The 16464-nt window shown below is 42.1% G+C and overlaps 1 protein-coding gene across 1 annotated transcript in view; it reads left to right on the top strand.

The window, feature by feature from the left end:
- TDRD12 (tudor domain containing 12) overlaps nucleotides 1–16464 on the top strand; it is a 72003-nt gene that overhangs the window by 32022 nt on the left and 23517 nt on the right. Inside the window, exons 9-18 of the mRNA XM_070386757.1 lie at nucleotides 1290–1387; nucleotides 1960–2036; nucleotides 5073–5153; nucleotides 6733–6793; nucleotides 7152–7259; nucleotides 9441–9626; nucleotides 11470–11626; nucleotides 12297–12424; nucleotides 15313–15504; nucleotides 15746–15874. Coding sequence (XP_070242858.1) covers nucleotides 1290–1387; nucleotides 1960–2036; nucleotides 5073–5153; nucleotides 6733–6793; nucleotides 7152–7259; nucleotides 9441–9626; nucleotides 11470–11626; nucleotides 12297–12424; nucleotides 15313–15504; nucleotides 15746–15874 — 1217 coding nt within the window. The remainder of the gene's footprint in view (nucleotides 1–1289; nucleotides 1388–1959; nucleotides 2037–5072; nucleotides 5154–6732; nucleotides 6794–7151; nucleotides 7260–9440; nucleotides 9627–11469; nucleotides 11627–12296; nucleotides 12425–15312; nucleotides 15505–15745; nucleotides 15875–16464) is intronic.

Below are 16464 nucleotides of genomic sequence, written 5' to 3'. Positions count from 1 at the left end.
TATCTGTCTCTCCAGTTTTAGGTGAGAAGGTTTGCCCTGTGGCCTCATCTTTTACGTCAGATATAAGAAGAGTTGTTATTTTTCACTTGGGTTAGCTGTTTACTTACTGTTATGAGGGAGTGGTGAATTCCAGCCTCCTTACATGCTGGGATAGAAACTGGAAGCTAAATTGAGCTTTGAAATGTAAGATTGGTAAATATAAGATGACAGCATTATTTCTTCTTGGAGATTCTAATTGCTTTTCTTTTTCCTATTTATACTATCTATCTCTGTTGACCCCTTAAGTTGTTCAGGATTCTCAGTTGAGTATTCTGTATCCTTTAAAATTTATTGAGACTTGTATTATGACTCAGAATATGGTCTCACTTGGAAAAGGCTGTGTGTGTACTTGAGAAGAAAGCATGTTGTGCTGCTGTTGGGGCGAGTGTTAGGTAAATATTAGTTATGTCAGGTTGGTCAATGGTCTTGTTCAGGTCTTCTCTGTGTTTATGATTTTTTTTTTTGTCTACAGGTCTATCAGCTACTGGAGAGGCATTGATATCTCCAGCTATACAATTGCTTTACTTATGACTCGTTTCCGTTCTGTTAGTTTTTGCTTCATATATTTTGAAACTGTCACTTAGGTACACGGAAGTTTAGAAGTTTTATGTCCTCTTGATGAATTGATATGTGTCATTATTAAATGACTCCTTCTTTGATCTGAAGTCTACCTTGTCTCTTCTGGGCTATCATCTGAAATATATGTAGTGGCCTTTCCATGCAGTTGCTTGGGCTTCCTCGTAACACGACGGCTGGGTTACAGAAGTGAGCATTTAAGAGAGCAGATCATAAGCGTATGACTTTTGTGTTCCAGCTTTGGAAGTCACGTAACATCACATCTGTGTTTCTAAGCCCACCCAGGCTTATGGGAAAGGAGTATGAGCCCACCTCTCCGTGGGAGAAGTGTGGAAGGCACACTGTGAGAACAGCATGTGTGTTGGGAATCATGTTCTGGCCTCCTTTGCAAAATAGAGTCTGCCAGTTTGGGAAAATAAATAATGGTTAAATTGTTAGTAACCCAGTAAGGAATTTTTTTCAACATTTTTTTTCTTTTTTTTCCCCCAATAAGGATACAAGATTTTTTAATTTAATCCCCTCAAGTAAAGTTTGATACAAAATCTTATACCATAACAATTTTATGTATTAAGGTTTTATTATGATAACACTTTTTTAGTAAGATCCTTTTGGTCCTGTTTTCTATTTATTTATAACACTTGCTAAGATAATTTTTGTTATTATTTTTATTGCAGAGAAGACTGTAAAATGTAATATGGATTCATTGAAAGGTTCACCTAAAAAAGAATCTGAAAAGAAACAACAGTACATCTCCTTGAAAGATGTAAATAAGGTGCTGTTTTAAAATGTTCATTAAATATAAAGTTTATGTAGTGTTCGTTAATATTCTCCTTTAAAATCTACCAGGAACCAAAACTGTGGCTATGATAGTTTTATTCATGAAAAAAAAACATACGTTTACTCTGTTTCAGATGAACAGGATAACCCTTATTCCTCCCTTTTCAAGTCCTTGTTCTTGGCCTGCTGACCACTTGACGAAATTGGGTGTATATTCTCACTTAAACAAGGGTATAAGTATCTGGAATTATGGGACACTCTTAATAGTTAAGGTCAAGTCTTAGCTGTCCCTCCAGTTCCCTTGACAAGCAAGACAAGTGAAAGTAATTCCAGGACGTTTTAAACACTGACTGTCCGAAGGGCTGGCTGCCTGCTATTTGGACCCTTAAGTCGAGTGTTTATAGTGGTGGCCTCTCCAGTTCTTGGTCTCTTCATTTCTGTGTTGCCTGGACCTTATCTGAGATGGTTGTCTATGAGGACAACTCCCAGGGAATTTTGATGCCTCAAGAACACGTGTGTTGCTAGTGTAAATATTCATCCTGAAAAAAATTTTTTTTTTTTTTACAGTGTGTTGAATCTTCAGTGTGCTGGCCAACAAAGAGAGGCATAACCATATATGCCAATCCAGACACACCAGCTGCAAGGTATGATCTGAAAATCTAGTGTAATTGACTAGAGACTTAAGTATAATATTGTTTTATACAGTGTTCTGTAAGATTGATGATGGGAGAATATTCGTTTTCAAAAAGAGTGACCCTGGAAATTTTGATGAAGCATATATTTAAAATAAATATGTTTGACAGCTGGCTAGCAGCACAGTTTTCCAAAAAGTGGTAGTGATTCTGGAGTCTCCTTGTTACCTTGTCAGATAGAACTATGTCTGTAAGGCAGATGTCTTGATGTGAAGGGAGGGTATATGTGGGCCCGATGGCAGTTCAGGTTGGTGGAAGGTGAAGAATGGTTTCTTGTATCCTTGAAGATGAGCTTCCAAGTCTTTGTAACCCTGTCCTCAGCAAGATCCATGCCAGTGATATTAATGGGAAAATGTGATATTATGCACTTCGTATGGAGTAAAAGATCTTAAAATAGGAAGCTTCCATTTCTCCCTCCTGGACTGTATGCTAGTGTTGTCATACATTGTATTTGTACATTTGTTAAACATGCTGGAATCTATTATTGTTCCTATTGAAACAGTTTTTCTTTGAGGGATTTAAATAAATAATAAGAGAAATTATCGTATATTTACCTATGTGGCTATCATCCATGCTTTTTACTTTTTGTGTAGATCCAGATTTCCGTCTGGTACCATTTTCCTTTTACTTGAGGGACTTCCTTACTGTTCCTTGTATTATATTTCTTCCTTTACTATTTCTTGGGTCTGCTGGTCATGAATTCTTTCAGCTTTTATATGTCTGAAAAAACTTTGCTAGGTTAGAATTCCAGCTTTAAATTTCTTTTTCCCTGTATTTTAGCGATGTTGCTTCACCATCTACCTGCTCATATTGTTTGCAATGCAAAATCTACCATCATATTTTTCCTTTGTTCCTCTGTTTTCAGCATATCTTTTTCCTCTGTTTTTAGGGTTTTCTCTTTATTGCTGGCTTGAACAATTTAATTATTGTATGTCTTGATGAAGTTTCTCTCATTTTTCTTATGCTTGAGATTCATTAGGGCTCTTCATTTGTAGGTTTCTGTCTTCGCTGGGGCTTCCCCGATAGCTCAATGGTAAAGAATCCACTTGCAGTGTAGGAGACCCGGGTTCGATCCCTGGGATGGGAAAATCCCCTGGAGGAGGGTGTGGCAACCCACTTTGGTACTTTTGCCTAGAGAATCCCAAGGATAGAGGAGCCTGGCAGGCTGCAGTCCTTAGGGTCACACAGTCAGGTACAACTGTGCGGCAGCTAAGCAGCAGCGGCAGTCTTTTCCTCAGATTTGATAAGCATTCAGCTGTGTTATTCTACAAATATTTTTTTCTGTCATTTTCTTCTTTTTTGAGACTCTTATAAGACAAATGTCTCTGAGGCTCTGTTCCTTTTTTCAATTTTTTTTGCTGTTCTTCTATATTAATAATTCTACTGGTCTGTGTTTAATTGACTCTTCTGTTATCTCCATTTTGCCCATCCATTGAATTTTTTATCTGATGTATTTATTTTTTGTTCTAAAATTTTCATTTGATTTTTTTATAGTTTATATTTTTGCTGAGAAGAAAATAAAATTCTGATTGTGTCATTTAAGAGTGCTCACCTTTCCTTCTCTTATGGAGCATGGTTATAATAGCTCCTCTAGGGTGTTTTATAATTCACACTTCTGAGCTGTATCAGGGTTGGCACCTGTTGGTTATTTTTTCCCTCTACAGCCGACCTGATTTTCCTTATTCTTTGTATGTTGAGTAATTTTGGATCGTGCTCTAGATACTTTGAATATTATGGCATGAGACTTTGGTTTAGAATCTTCTGGAGAATGTTGATTTTGTTGTTTTAGCAGGAGGTCGTCACTCCCTTAAGGTTCAGACCTCAAACTCTGCCTCACTTGTGGTGGGTGGTGATGGTGACACTGTTTCCAACTCTGTGGTCCGCTGCTTTGGGTCTGTTCTGGACACGTTCAGTTTGGGATCGGAGTGGGACTTGGGGTGGGTATGGGATTCCCCTCACCCCCAGCTCTCTATCTCTTTTTTCCCCAGGACTTTTCCTCACATTCACCATTTTCTAGATGTTCTCGCTCCCTGTTCCTCTGACCAGATAGTTGTTTTTTGTGCGTGTGGAGAAGCTACCATGCAGTTCGTGTGACTGGGATTGCTTGTGGAATAAAATAGCAATGGAAATAAAAGAAGAAAAAAAGATGGAAAATTTCCCTCATCCAGTCTCTAGACCACTGGGTCTCCATTTCCTGGTTCATTAGAGGGAGAGAGAAGTTTTCTCTTGGGGTTTTAAGTGACCATGTGTGTGGTTAGTATCACTACATGCAGCTCCATGGTCAGAGCTGGCCTTGGGGTTAGAACAAGAGGAGAGAGGGCCAGGAGAGGACAAGAGGGGAGAGGGCCAGGATTCCTCATACCCACTGGTCTCAGGCCTCTCTTCTCTGTTCTCTGGCTTGAAATATTTCAGCCGTCCTCATCTGAAGCTCCTGTACCTGCACTGATGCAGATTCCTTGATTGCGGAGGGTCCGCTGTACGACACTATCTTATATAAGGGACTTGAGCATCCTTGGATTTCGGTATCCCTGGGGTTCCTGGAATCAGTACCCTGCAGATACCGAGATACTGATGGATGACTTTCTCAGGTTTTCTGACGTCTGCATCCTCTGCACCATTCTGCAGCGCGGGCCACCCTTGTGTCAACACCAAGAAATAGAGAAATTTGAAAGCCAAGACACCCTCCATGATTCTGGTGGTTTTTCACGTTGGGACTTCCTCCCCTGTGGTTTCATACTTCATCCCGAGTTTTTCGTTGTAATCCATAAGGGAGAGAAGCTGTAGGGGGCTTGCTCCCTCTTGGCAGCCTGAGGACTGTCAAAATGGTCTTCATACTCAAAGGACTCAGTTTCAGTTCTCAAAGAATTTACTTAAGTTGATCCACTTATTCTGTAGTGGTACTCTCAAATTTTCTCCCAGAAAATAAAGGTATTTTCAGATTTGGAGTAAATGGATTCAGAAATTTTAGCAAATGTTTTTGATTTTTAGTGCTTCATGTCAGAAGTCAAGTGAGAAGCCACTTAGATCAGCTGAGAAGAAAGAATACAATGAGAAGAATGGCTGTGTGAAGTATGGATTTTTTTTTCTTGGCCTAAATTTTTTATTGAAATAACTGTAGAAAAATTATAAGCAGGAAGAATTGATATATGATTTTATTATTAATTTCAAACCTGCATTCCCAGTGACTCAGTGGGTAAAGAATCCACCTGCAGTGCAGGAGACACAAGAAACACAGGTCCAATCCCTGGTTTGGGAACATCCCCTGGAGGAGGGCATGGCAACCCACTCCAGTATTCTTGCCTGGAAAATCCCATGGACAGAGGAGCCTGGCGGGGTACGGTCCTTAGGGTCACAAAGAGTCGGACACGGCTGAAGCGACTGAGCACAGCACAGCACATACACAGTGTCTTCTACAGGCTTTGAGGTTAGTTTTTTCTTTTCCATTTGCTAGGGCAGATTTTTCTGTTTAAAAGTTTTGTTCTACTATAAGTAGTCATTCTCTGCCTCCCCTTCCTGAATCTCTTGTCAAGTGAACAATTTTATGAAACAAATTAAATATAGTTGATCTTTTGAGGGCTGTTGATTTTATATGGGTTGGCACTTACTTTCTTCCTAGTTTTCTGATGTTAAGTGGATCTACCACCTGCTGGAGAAAGTAGGTATTTATAGTGTGAAACTTGGGAAGTTTTGTTTTTTTTTTTGTCCTGCCAGATTCGCAAAGTACTCACTTGCAGGTTGTTAACAGTAATCTCGTTATTTTATACTTGTTTAATCCACAATGTATTTTTGTACCAATTTTTATGATTTCTTACCCTACCAGCCTAAAAACACTCTCACATTCCAAGTAACTGTGGCTGCTCTGAAGCCATCAGAGTGACAAAGCGTCTAAGACAGTTCAGAAGTGGGTGGATTGTACAGTAGCCACTAACTGGGATGACTGGGGAGAGGGTCGTTGACCTATGGCCATCTTGGTGTCCTGACTCCCTGGAGGCTGCTCTGTGGCCCTGTGACATCCCAGCAGGAGGGCCTCACGGTATCCATGGCCAAGGGCTCTGAACGCTGCCCTGTGGAGCCCACGGGTCTTGGGATGGTTGTTCATGCACCAGAGTTGACATCCTCCTACCCAGGCATCCCTCCACCTGATACCTGGAAGTAGTGATGCTCCAACAGGTTATTTTCCTTGACCCAAAGACTTTGCATTATCCATGTGGCTCATTCCTTTTAGCCTCATGCCCTTTACTTAGAACCCTCTGATGAAATGACATCAGTTATCCTATCAGTCTGTTGTGGGTTCCAGAGAACCTTGAAGTGATTGAAGATTAAACCGCAGAAAAGGAAGGAGGCAGTGGGTTTCTTAGAAGGAACACGAGTTAGTGATCATGCAGTCTTTCTCCTTGTTCAGAGCCAGTGGTCCTGGGATCAGCACTGCTACGCAGAGCAGGGCCCAGTGGGGGAGGGGGAGGGGCAACACGAGCCTGGCAGACCCGCCACAGCCCTCATGTAGCAATGGACAGCGTGGAACAGAGCAAGTGGTAATGTCGTGGCCAGGCCTGTAGTTCATTTTACCTCTGTCAAGGAAAATTAGAATAGTAGCTGAACTGAAGAGCACTTCTTTTTCCTTCAAATGATCCTTTTGATTATTTTATAGATTACTGCAGTTTTTAAATCCTGATCCTTTGAGAGCTGATGGAATCTCTGATTTACAGCAGGTATTGAACTCCCCCCCCGACCCCCCCCCCACCAAAAGAAAGAAAACTGTTTACTCTTTAAATCCCACCCCTCCTTTCCTTTAAATTTGAGATAAAAAGAGAAATTCCTGGCATGGAGAACTTTACCTGAAGACGTCCTTTTAGAAATTATCTAATAAATTACTGCTTTAGAGACATGGCTCCTTTTCTGTTTGGGTAATAGATAATCTTCCTTTCATTTTGGTTATTTGGATGGGTTTTGATTTACCCTAGGGTTTTACACTGAAACCGAACTCTCATGTCCTCTTCATCTCCGTAAGGTCCTTGGTATTGTGTGCTAACACCATTGGGCGGAGCCGCCTAGTACCTGTGTTCTTAGTTGCAGAAGCTGAAGTCGGGGTCCCGGCAGCCCATGGCAGTTTTGCGAAACAAGATTGAGCCCTGCTTGTCCATCGAGACAGCACCACTCTCAACAGACCTGAAAAAGGTGATGGGATTCATAAAGGAACGCTGACCTGTTGTAATGTAAAGAGATTTTTAATAAACAATTATGAGGTTGCATTTCCATAATTTCTTTGCTTTTGAAACTCTCTTTTAAGATTTTGTTACTAATTTCTCATTTATTCTTAAAGTCCAGGTTAACATCTTATAAGTGAATAATTCTTTTTGTGGAGAAACCTAAATGCTTTTGTGCAGTGAGTTCTCAAATGAGCCTCTGAAAGGAAGCTCAGAAGGAGCACAAGCAGTCGGGGCAGTTAGAATGTTCTCCGCATTCTCTTCAGAATTGCGTTCTAGAACTGTGGTTTCACTTAGAGCATCAATTTCAAGCATCAGTTTAGATCATGTTTATCTGCTTCCCTCTTGATATTAAAAAAAAAAGAAAACCCCACAAGGATGAATAGAATGAGCGTGAAGTCTTTATTGGGCAGGAAATTTCTTACAGGCTTTTGGGAGATGGAAAAACAGCAGCAGAGGGCGGCTGGCCACTGACTGGCCACTGAGAAAGGAGCGACGTGGGGAGGGCTCTGAACCGCCCCCCTTGTTTCCTGAGCACCCACAGCCAGCTTCTCAGGAAGGAGATGGAGGCTCTGCTTGGAGACACTGAATGACCCTCGAGAATAACCTTCAGGCAACGCTGTTGTTCAGTCCTCCCAGTAAAAATGCCTGCTTGCTGCCTGTCTCCCTTCAGTGATGGGACTCTGACATGGTGCTGAGCTCCAGCCTGCCTACAGGTGTAGCCCAGCATTTAGTGTCCTTGATGGGAGCAGTCTCCAGGGATCCTTGGACATTTTGAAGAAAGCCTTCACCTGGGGAAAAAGGAAAACCAAACTCTGAAAGAAACAAACCATGTCAGGAGTGAAAGAAAACATGAGAAAGTAGATATCCTCAGAGATAAGAGGAGATACTGCTCGACTTTAATAAGGTGCTATAAAAAAGAGAAAAAGATAAAAAGGGGTCTTAGGAATGAAAAATACTATAGAAAGAAAAAAACAGATATGAGAGGTAAAATAGAAGTTAACATCAGAAAGTAGAACATAAAGATGGAAATGGGGGAAAAGAGAATTTGTGAATCAATTTGAGGTCTCGTATCTGAATAGGATTTCTATAAAGAATGACGAAAGAGGGCAGAAAATCCTGGGCATAGCACATGGACACTCCCTAGACGTAATGGATATGACTTTCTAAATTTAGAGAGTTTGGTGACCACAGACCCAGCACAACTGAGGAGCAAGAGCATAGACACGTTGCCACGAAGCATCTGAACTGAAGGGATTCAGAGATGCTGCAAGCTTCCAGGGAGAAGAGACCCAGCCCTGGAGGGGAAGGATCCAGAGATGCTGCAAGCTTCCAGGGAGAAGAGACCCAGCCCTGGAGGGTCAGAAACCAGAATGGCTTCAGACTTGTCCATGGGCCACCAGAGGAGCACTGACTCCAAAACATTGGTGAAAAGTGACTTCCAACATGGAAGTCTCTAGCTGAACCACTAGTGAAGAGTGAGGATGAAATGAAGGCGTTTTCACATGTGCAGAGTCTGAAATTTCCTTCTTCTGTACCCTTTGCCGAGAAGCTGCCAAAATTTGATCTCCACCAAACCAAGAAATTCACCTGAAAAAGTTACAGAGAAGAGGTGACATTGCAGGAAGATCCCCGTCCTGGGTACAGCTGGGGCTCAGGGCTGGGGGATGAGGTCTTCAGAGAACTGACGGGCTGGCTGGCGAGTTCAGCCTTGTGGAGGAGCGCATCCGTGCAGCTGGAGAGCTCTGGGGAACATTTGGGGGGTTTCGGTGAGAGTTATATACAAAAATAAGCAAACAAAAGGCATGTTTGTTTTGGGGAATTACAAAACAAAAACTTTGCAAGTGGAGCTGATGCACCAGCAGTTTTTCAGAAGGAGGAAGAGAAACCACATCCTTGCTCTGGTAAGCATTAAACTCCTAGTCCTTCAACACGCTGCCTATTGGATCGTTTCAGTCTGAAGCCCAGAAAAGCAAAGAGTCTCTTTGTGCAGGAGTTCACTGCTGGAAAATGTCTGGGGGGACTTACTAGGTTAGGTGTTGGAAAATACCAGACTGATCAATGAGTACTTGTTGGGGTAAGGTAAGCAGTGAGAAGGGTCTGTTAGCTTCTGTACTTTATTGTTGTCTTGGTTGTCATTGATGTTTTGTAGGCTCTTCAGAGAAATAAGTTTCCAGGCCCCAGCCACACTGAGTCTTACTCCTGGCCTCCCATAGCGCGGGGCTGTGACGTGGTGGTCATTTCTCACTGCGGAAATGACCCTTCGTTGTACCTCCCACCAGTGCTCACGATTCTGCAAACCGGGGGCTGCTACAAGTCGTTGCCAAGTAGGAACGGAGTAAGTTGAAGACAGTTTTGTTTTCCAACAAAATGGATTAAAAGTTTATTTTAAACTTGATGCCTGACTTTTGGTTAAGTTTAGGTTACATTAAAACTGAGGACAGAGACTATCCTGTGAGAAACTCTTCTCAACGCAGACACTGATTCTTACCGAGAATCCCTGGTTGTTGGCAGTTGTCTGAGTCAGGAGAGTCCTGGCTTTTCGTGATGAATGTACAGTTTATAGAATTATTTCACTGACTGGATCTAATTGTCACAGCAACCCCTTGAGATGGTCAGGCTGTGTGTTGTCTTCTCTGTTTTATAGATGAGAAAATTAAGCTCATGAAAAGTCCTTACCTGCTGACAAGTGTGACAAGACGTGGGATTTGAATTTAGATTATCTTTTAAAAATTTGGATTTGTTTGGCTGCATGAGGTCTTAGTTGTGGCACGTGGGATCTTTCATTGTGGCGCACAGACTCTCGTTGCAGCGTGTGGACTCTCTAATTGTGGTGTGGGCTTCAGAGCACCAGGGCTCAGTATTTCAGTGTGCGGGTAGGTCAGTGTGCGGGCGTAGTTACTCCACAGCTTATGGGATCTTAATTCCCTGGCCAGGGATCAAACCCACATCCCCTGCATTGAAAGGCCGATCCTTAACCACTGGACCTCTAGGGAAGTCCCATGAATTTAGATTTTCTGTCATCTTGCCCTGTTCACTGTTTTGTAATCCTACTTTATTTTTCCCAAGCATAAGAATCGGAAAATAGCTGAGAAGCCAGATGGAAAGGGGAGGAGGTGGATGTGAGGGTCCGGTGGTGGTGGGGGAGTACCATCCGCTTTGTTGGGGTCTGGCTGTCAGGGAACTGATGAGTGTGATCTGTCTCGGTTCTTCTCCCCAGAGATACACTGCGGGTGGTTCCATCACTCATTATAAGGTGAAAAATAGCAGTACAGATTTCATCTAGGAAAGGTAATAGTGTATCTAATTATGCCTTGTGGTTTTATGAGTTTTCCTTGGAAATCTGCATTGTCTGTGTTATGATGTATTGACTTAATAATATTAAGTGGATGCATTTATATCACTCAGGTAGCAGCTGACCCCATTGATGAGAGGCAGCTTGTGTTGAGATTGGCCCCTGGCTGGGCCAGGAGGGAATGTCCAGGTCTGCCGCTTGTGGCCGTCCTGTTTCGTCCGTGTCTCCAGGGTCAGCCTGCATTTAGGCGTGAGCCCTGGAAGCTGGTGCTTGCCTGGATCTGCATAAAAGAAAGAGGAGACTTGTTCTTGTCTTCAGTTAATTGAGGCCGTGTGTTCAGAAAGGTGTCGGCAGACAGTCCCCCTTCCAGAGAGATCCCTGAGGGATAGCGGAGGGCAGGATTCAGGTGGTGCGGCAGGAATCTTGCTCTCCTAAGGAAGAGATGTTAACCTTTTTCGCCTTTCCAGGAGGCTGTTAGTGCGTCCTTGTGCGGTCTGGAGCCAGACTGCCTGGCTTGACATCCTGTTGCTGCTGTGTGTTCAGCTGCGCAGCCCTGGGGAACTGCTTCCACCTCTCTGCCCTAGGCTGCTCCTCCGTGCAATGAGATAGGACCTCGCCCGCTCTAAGGGAACTTTACAGATGAAACGATTTTTACTTGTGCATAAGTGATTTTTAGTTTAGACCCTATCAGAAGCTGAGTCACTGTGTCTGAATCCTTTCTAATGAGATTATGTTTTGGCTTTTCTGACCTACATGACAGTGATGATGGCAAAAACTTGGTAGTGCTTACTGAATACAGGGAGGTGTCCTGCATGCTTTTACATACACTTTCTGTGATTTTTTTAACCTTTGTCCAAAATTATATTGAATTTGTTTGTCTTTGCAGCCTCTGGCAGTCATCGTGTGCCCTGGGTGGAAAAAGGCCCAATTTATTTTTGAATTATTGGGAGACTATAGCGCGTCCTGCAGACCTCTTCATCCTGTGTTGTTAACAATCGGACTGCACAAAGATGAAGCCAAAAATATGAAGCTTCCAAGGGGATGTAAGCAGCCTTTCCAGGCTATTTGGTTTTCCCTAGAGAACACGGTGCAGCCCGGCTCAGGCGGACCTGGGAGCCACCCGGACACGGGGCTTGTGTATTGGCCGGCCTCACTTATCAATTATGTATCTGTGTAGGTAGTCAGGGTGTACTCTTGGCTTACATTTGTTTTACTGAAAAAAGTCTGTCTTTTCATTCATTTATCAACTATGTAGTAAATACCTACTGTTCATTTGAAGGTGAAGGTGAAGTCGCTCAGTCGTGTCCGACTCTTTGCGACCCCGTGGACTACAGCCTACCAGGCTTCTCCGTCCATGGGATTCTCCAGGCAAGAATACTGGAGTGGGTTACCATTTCCTTCTCCAGGGGATCTTCCCAACCCAGGGATCAAACCTGCGTCTCCCGCATTGGAGGCAGACGCTTTATTTAGTGTTGACTAAAACCCCACCCTGCCTTTCAGGAGCTCAAAACCTGGTGGAAACCCAGGTTACTGAATCAGAAAATACAGGGGCTGGCCCAGGCAGGCCTCTTGTGTACCCACCTGAGTATGAAAAACAGGTTTTTATTTTATTAAAAGGCATTTCTAGAAAGTGTGTGAAATCTTAACAAAGGAAATCTTAGAATCACGTGTGGAAAATCTGAAGTGTCAACTCTATTTTCTTTTAAAATGTAGGCAATGTGGTTGTCACAACACCACATAGTCTCCTGAGACTTCTCCAGTATCAAAGCTTATTGTTTCTTAGACTCTGTCACCTACTTTTGGATGAGGTGGAAGTGTTACTGTCTGAGGCTAATGAGCAAGTAAGTGTGTCATGTTCATTCAGATGTCGTTACTACTTAGAAATATTTACACATATGTATATATACAGAGAGAGAGAGAAAATTGAAACTCTTTTAGAAATCAGGAAATTTAGTTGGGAAGAAGCTGGTTAGTCTAAAAAAATTTTTCCTTTAACTGCTGTAATTAAGATGAGAGAATGTTTATCTGAATTTTCTACCCAATGTTAAAGTGCTTTGAAGAGCAAAAATTCTTTCCTAGGGAGATTTTTCTAAAATACTTAATATTTTTCTGCTTATAAAATCAATCATTTTGTTTTAGAAAATTTGGGAAATAGAGAACATTTGAAAAAACCCCCACATGTGTAATCTTAACACTCAGAGGTAATCAGTTGTTCCTAATTTAGAGTATTTCTTTCCTTTTTGTAATTCTGGTGTCTGTTGATACATATAATTAATGTTCAGTTTAATTGCTCAGTCGTGTCCGACTCTTTTCGAGCCCATGAATCGCAGCACGCCAGGCCTCCCTGTCCATCACCAACTCACGGAGTTTACCCAGGCTCATGTGCATCAAGTTGGTGATCCCATCCAGCCACCTCATCCTCTGTCATCCCCTTCTCCTGCCCCCAGTCCCTCCCAGCATCAGGGTCTTTTCCAGTGAGTCAACTCTTCGCATGAGGTGGCCAAAGTATTAGAGTTTTAGCTTCAGCATCAGTCCTTCCAATGAACACCCAGGACTGGTCTCCTTTAGAATGGACTGGTTGGATCTCCTTGCAGTCGTAGGGACTCTCAAGACTCTCCAACACCACAGTTCAAAAACATCAATTCTTCGGCGCTCAGCTTTCTTCACAGTCCAACTCTCACATCCATACATGACCACTGGAAAAACCATAGCCTTGTCTAGACGGACCTTTGTTGGCAAAGTAATATCTCTGCTTTTTAATATGCTATCTAGGTTGGTCATAACTTTCCTTCCAAGGAGTAAGCGTCTTTTAATTTCATGGCTGCAGTCACCATCTGCAGTGATTTTGGAGCCCAGAAAAATAAAGTCTGACACTGTTTCCACTGTTTCCCCATCTATTTCCCATAAAGTGATGGGACCAGATGCCATGATCTTAGTTTTCTGAATGTTGAGCTTTAAGCCAACTTTTTCACTCTCCTCTTTCACTTTCATCAAGAAGCTTTTTAGTTCCTCTTCACTTTCTGCCATAAGGGTGGTGTCATCTGCATATCTGAGGTTATTGATATTTCTCCCGGCAATCTTGATTCCAGCTTGTGCTTCTTCCAGCCCAGCATTTCTCATGATGTACTCTGCATAGAAGTTAAATAAGCAGGGTGACAATATACAGCCTTGACATACTCCTTTTTCTATTTGGAACCAGTCTGTTGTTCCATGTCCAGTTCTAACTATTGCTTCTTGACCTGCATATAGGTTTCTCAAGAGGTAGGTCAGTTGGTTTGGTATTCCCATCTCTTTCAGAATTTTCCACGGTTTATTGTGATCCACACAGTCGAAGGCTTTGGCATAGTCAATAAAGCATAAATAGATGTTTTTCTGGAACTCTCTTGCTTTTTTGATGATCCTGTGGATGTTGGCAATTTGGTCTGTGGTTCCTCTGCCTTTTCTAAAACCAGCTTAAGCATCTGGAAGTTCATGGTTCACGTATTGCTGAAGCCTGGCTTGGAGAATTTTTAACGTTACTCTTTAATGTTATCAGGACTTTATTTTGTGTATTAGTTTGTAACTTGTGAACAGCATTGTGAGTACTGCTACTCACTATTATTCCCTAGCATGATTGTTATTGTCTACTTAATATTGAATCCTATGAGCACAATATAATTTGTTTTATAATTGCCCTATATTTGGATATTTAGGATCATTTGTGTGTGTGGCTGAAGAAACACATCTTTTTTGCACACGTTTTTCTTAGGATAAATTCCTAGGAAGGGGATTAATGGATTAGAGGCTGTGAATTCTTAGAAGGCATTTGTTGGAAGCAGTGACAGCCTGGAACATTCCTGTGGGGCAGTGATGGCCCCAGCGTCAAGTCCAGGCTGTGTTACTTACTGACTGTGTGGGTCTGGGCAGGGTTCCTGAACTCCCCTAAAGTCTCAGTTCTTATTTGCAAAGTTAATATGTGGAGCACTGCCTTGTACACTGGCCCTTCTGAAAGTGTAGATGAATTTGCACTCCATCAGGCAGGGTGCCAGGGACCACACACGCTGGATCCCCTAGCAGTAGGAGGCCCTCGTCCAGCTTCCTTTTCCAGGCTGATTGTTACGCATGGAGTCTGATTTACTTAATCTCTGTGTCCTTGACAGTTTGCTAAATTGAGCATTGATTCGTACTGGCCATTTGTACCCAATCTTCTATGAGCTGCTGTTTCATTTCCTTTGATTGTTTTCTTTCAGTGGGATTATTTTTTTCCAACCTAGTTTGTACAGTAGAAGTTTTTATATAAGGCAATTAATCCTTTATTAACTTTGTTACCCCTGATTCTGGGAAAGATTGAGGGCAAGAGGAGAAGGGGGCGACAGAGGATGAGATGGTTGGTTGGTATCACCTACTCAATGGACATGAGTTTGAGTAGACTCAGGGACATAGTGAAGGACAAAGAATCCTGGCCTGCTGCAGTCTGTGCGACCGCAAAGAGTTGGACACGACTTGGTGACAACAACAAATTAATCCGTTGTTACCTGTGTTATCCATATATACCTAGATGATGTTTGTTTTAATTTTGTCTATATTTAACATTTTTCCTTTTTAGTTTTTTTTTTCTTTTGCTTTAATGTTTAAAGACTTTCCCTATTCTGAGAACAGAAAATATACACTCTTTACCTTTTATGTTCTGTCAAACTAATTCTTAGTGTCTTTTGAAATAAAAATGAAATTAATTATACTAATTTTTTAGATGTTTGCTATATTAGATAACTTTAAAAAACACATGGAAGTTGAAGAAAGGGAATCTGCCCCACATCAGATTGTTGCAGTTGGAGTTCACTGGAACAGACATATAGAGCATTTAATCAAAGAGTTCATGAACGACCCCTACATTGTGATCACGGCCATGGAAGAGGCTGCCCTCTATGGCTGCGTCCAACAGGTAGTGAGTTGTTTGTGTGCGTGGTGGGGGCTGGTGAGCACAGGCCAGTAACCTTTATTCATAGCTTACTATTTAAAGATTACCGCATTGATTTCATATACAAATCTGGACTTATGTATTTGAATTTCTATTGCTTTTTATACTTTCTTCTCTATTAAAATTATGACTTTCCCATAAAAAGGAAAACTGGGGCACCTTGAACATGTTAAAAAGCCCCACTGTTTTTGCGTTTCTTCACCAGGTTGTACATCTTTGCTTGGAATGTGAAAAAACTTCTACTTTACTCCAGACTCTTGACTTCACCCCAAGCCAGGCACAGAAGACCTTGATCTTCACCTGTTCCGCAGCTGAGACAGAAACAGTGTGTAAGGTGAGCCCTGCCACACGTGAAATGTGCTTCTTGCCTGTTCACACTGTGGCTGAATCTGGAGTCATCAGAGGATTATTGGAATATTTGACAAGAAAATAAAATTTTATAAATTCAACATCAGAACCGGCTCTGCCATAAAGCAAAACTGGTGACAGTAAGAAAGGACAGCAGGAGGCCTGACATTGAGAGCGTCAGAGCCAAGGGGGGCCTGGCTGAGCATGGAAAGGAGCCCGTTCATGCCCACGTGGCAGCTGCTCTGTCCCCTCTGGTTAAGAAAGTAGAGATGATGACACTAAGATATACCATCATTTTATCCAGAGAAGCCAAATAAATTGGCCAAAGATTTAATCTAATTGTGTATAAATACTAAAATGTAGAAACGAGGCCACGTACAAAAGAAGCAGTAGAACATCCACATTTCAACAAAAATGAGCTAGGTGTAGTGGCAAACCCCTCCTGACAACAGTGCCATACATTTCATGTGTTCATGTACATACCTCTACAGAGGTGAGTATACATACACATAAGTACACACACACACACACACACACACACGCACACACGTATGCACACATTATTTTAAAAGGAAG

Source organism: Bos mutus, chromosome 18, assembly GCF_027580195.1.
Source record: "Bos mutus isolate GX-2022 chromosome 18, NWIPB_WYAK_1.1, whole genome shotgun sequence".
In the NCBI taxonomy this organism is placed as follows: domain Eukaryota; kingdom Metazoa; phylum Chordata; class Mammalia; order Artiodactyla; family Bovidae; genus Bos; species Bos mutus.
The sequence above is the reverse complement of the archived record's forward strand: the minus strand, read 5'-3'. Positions and strand labels throughout refer to the sequence as shown.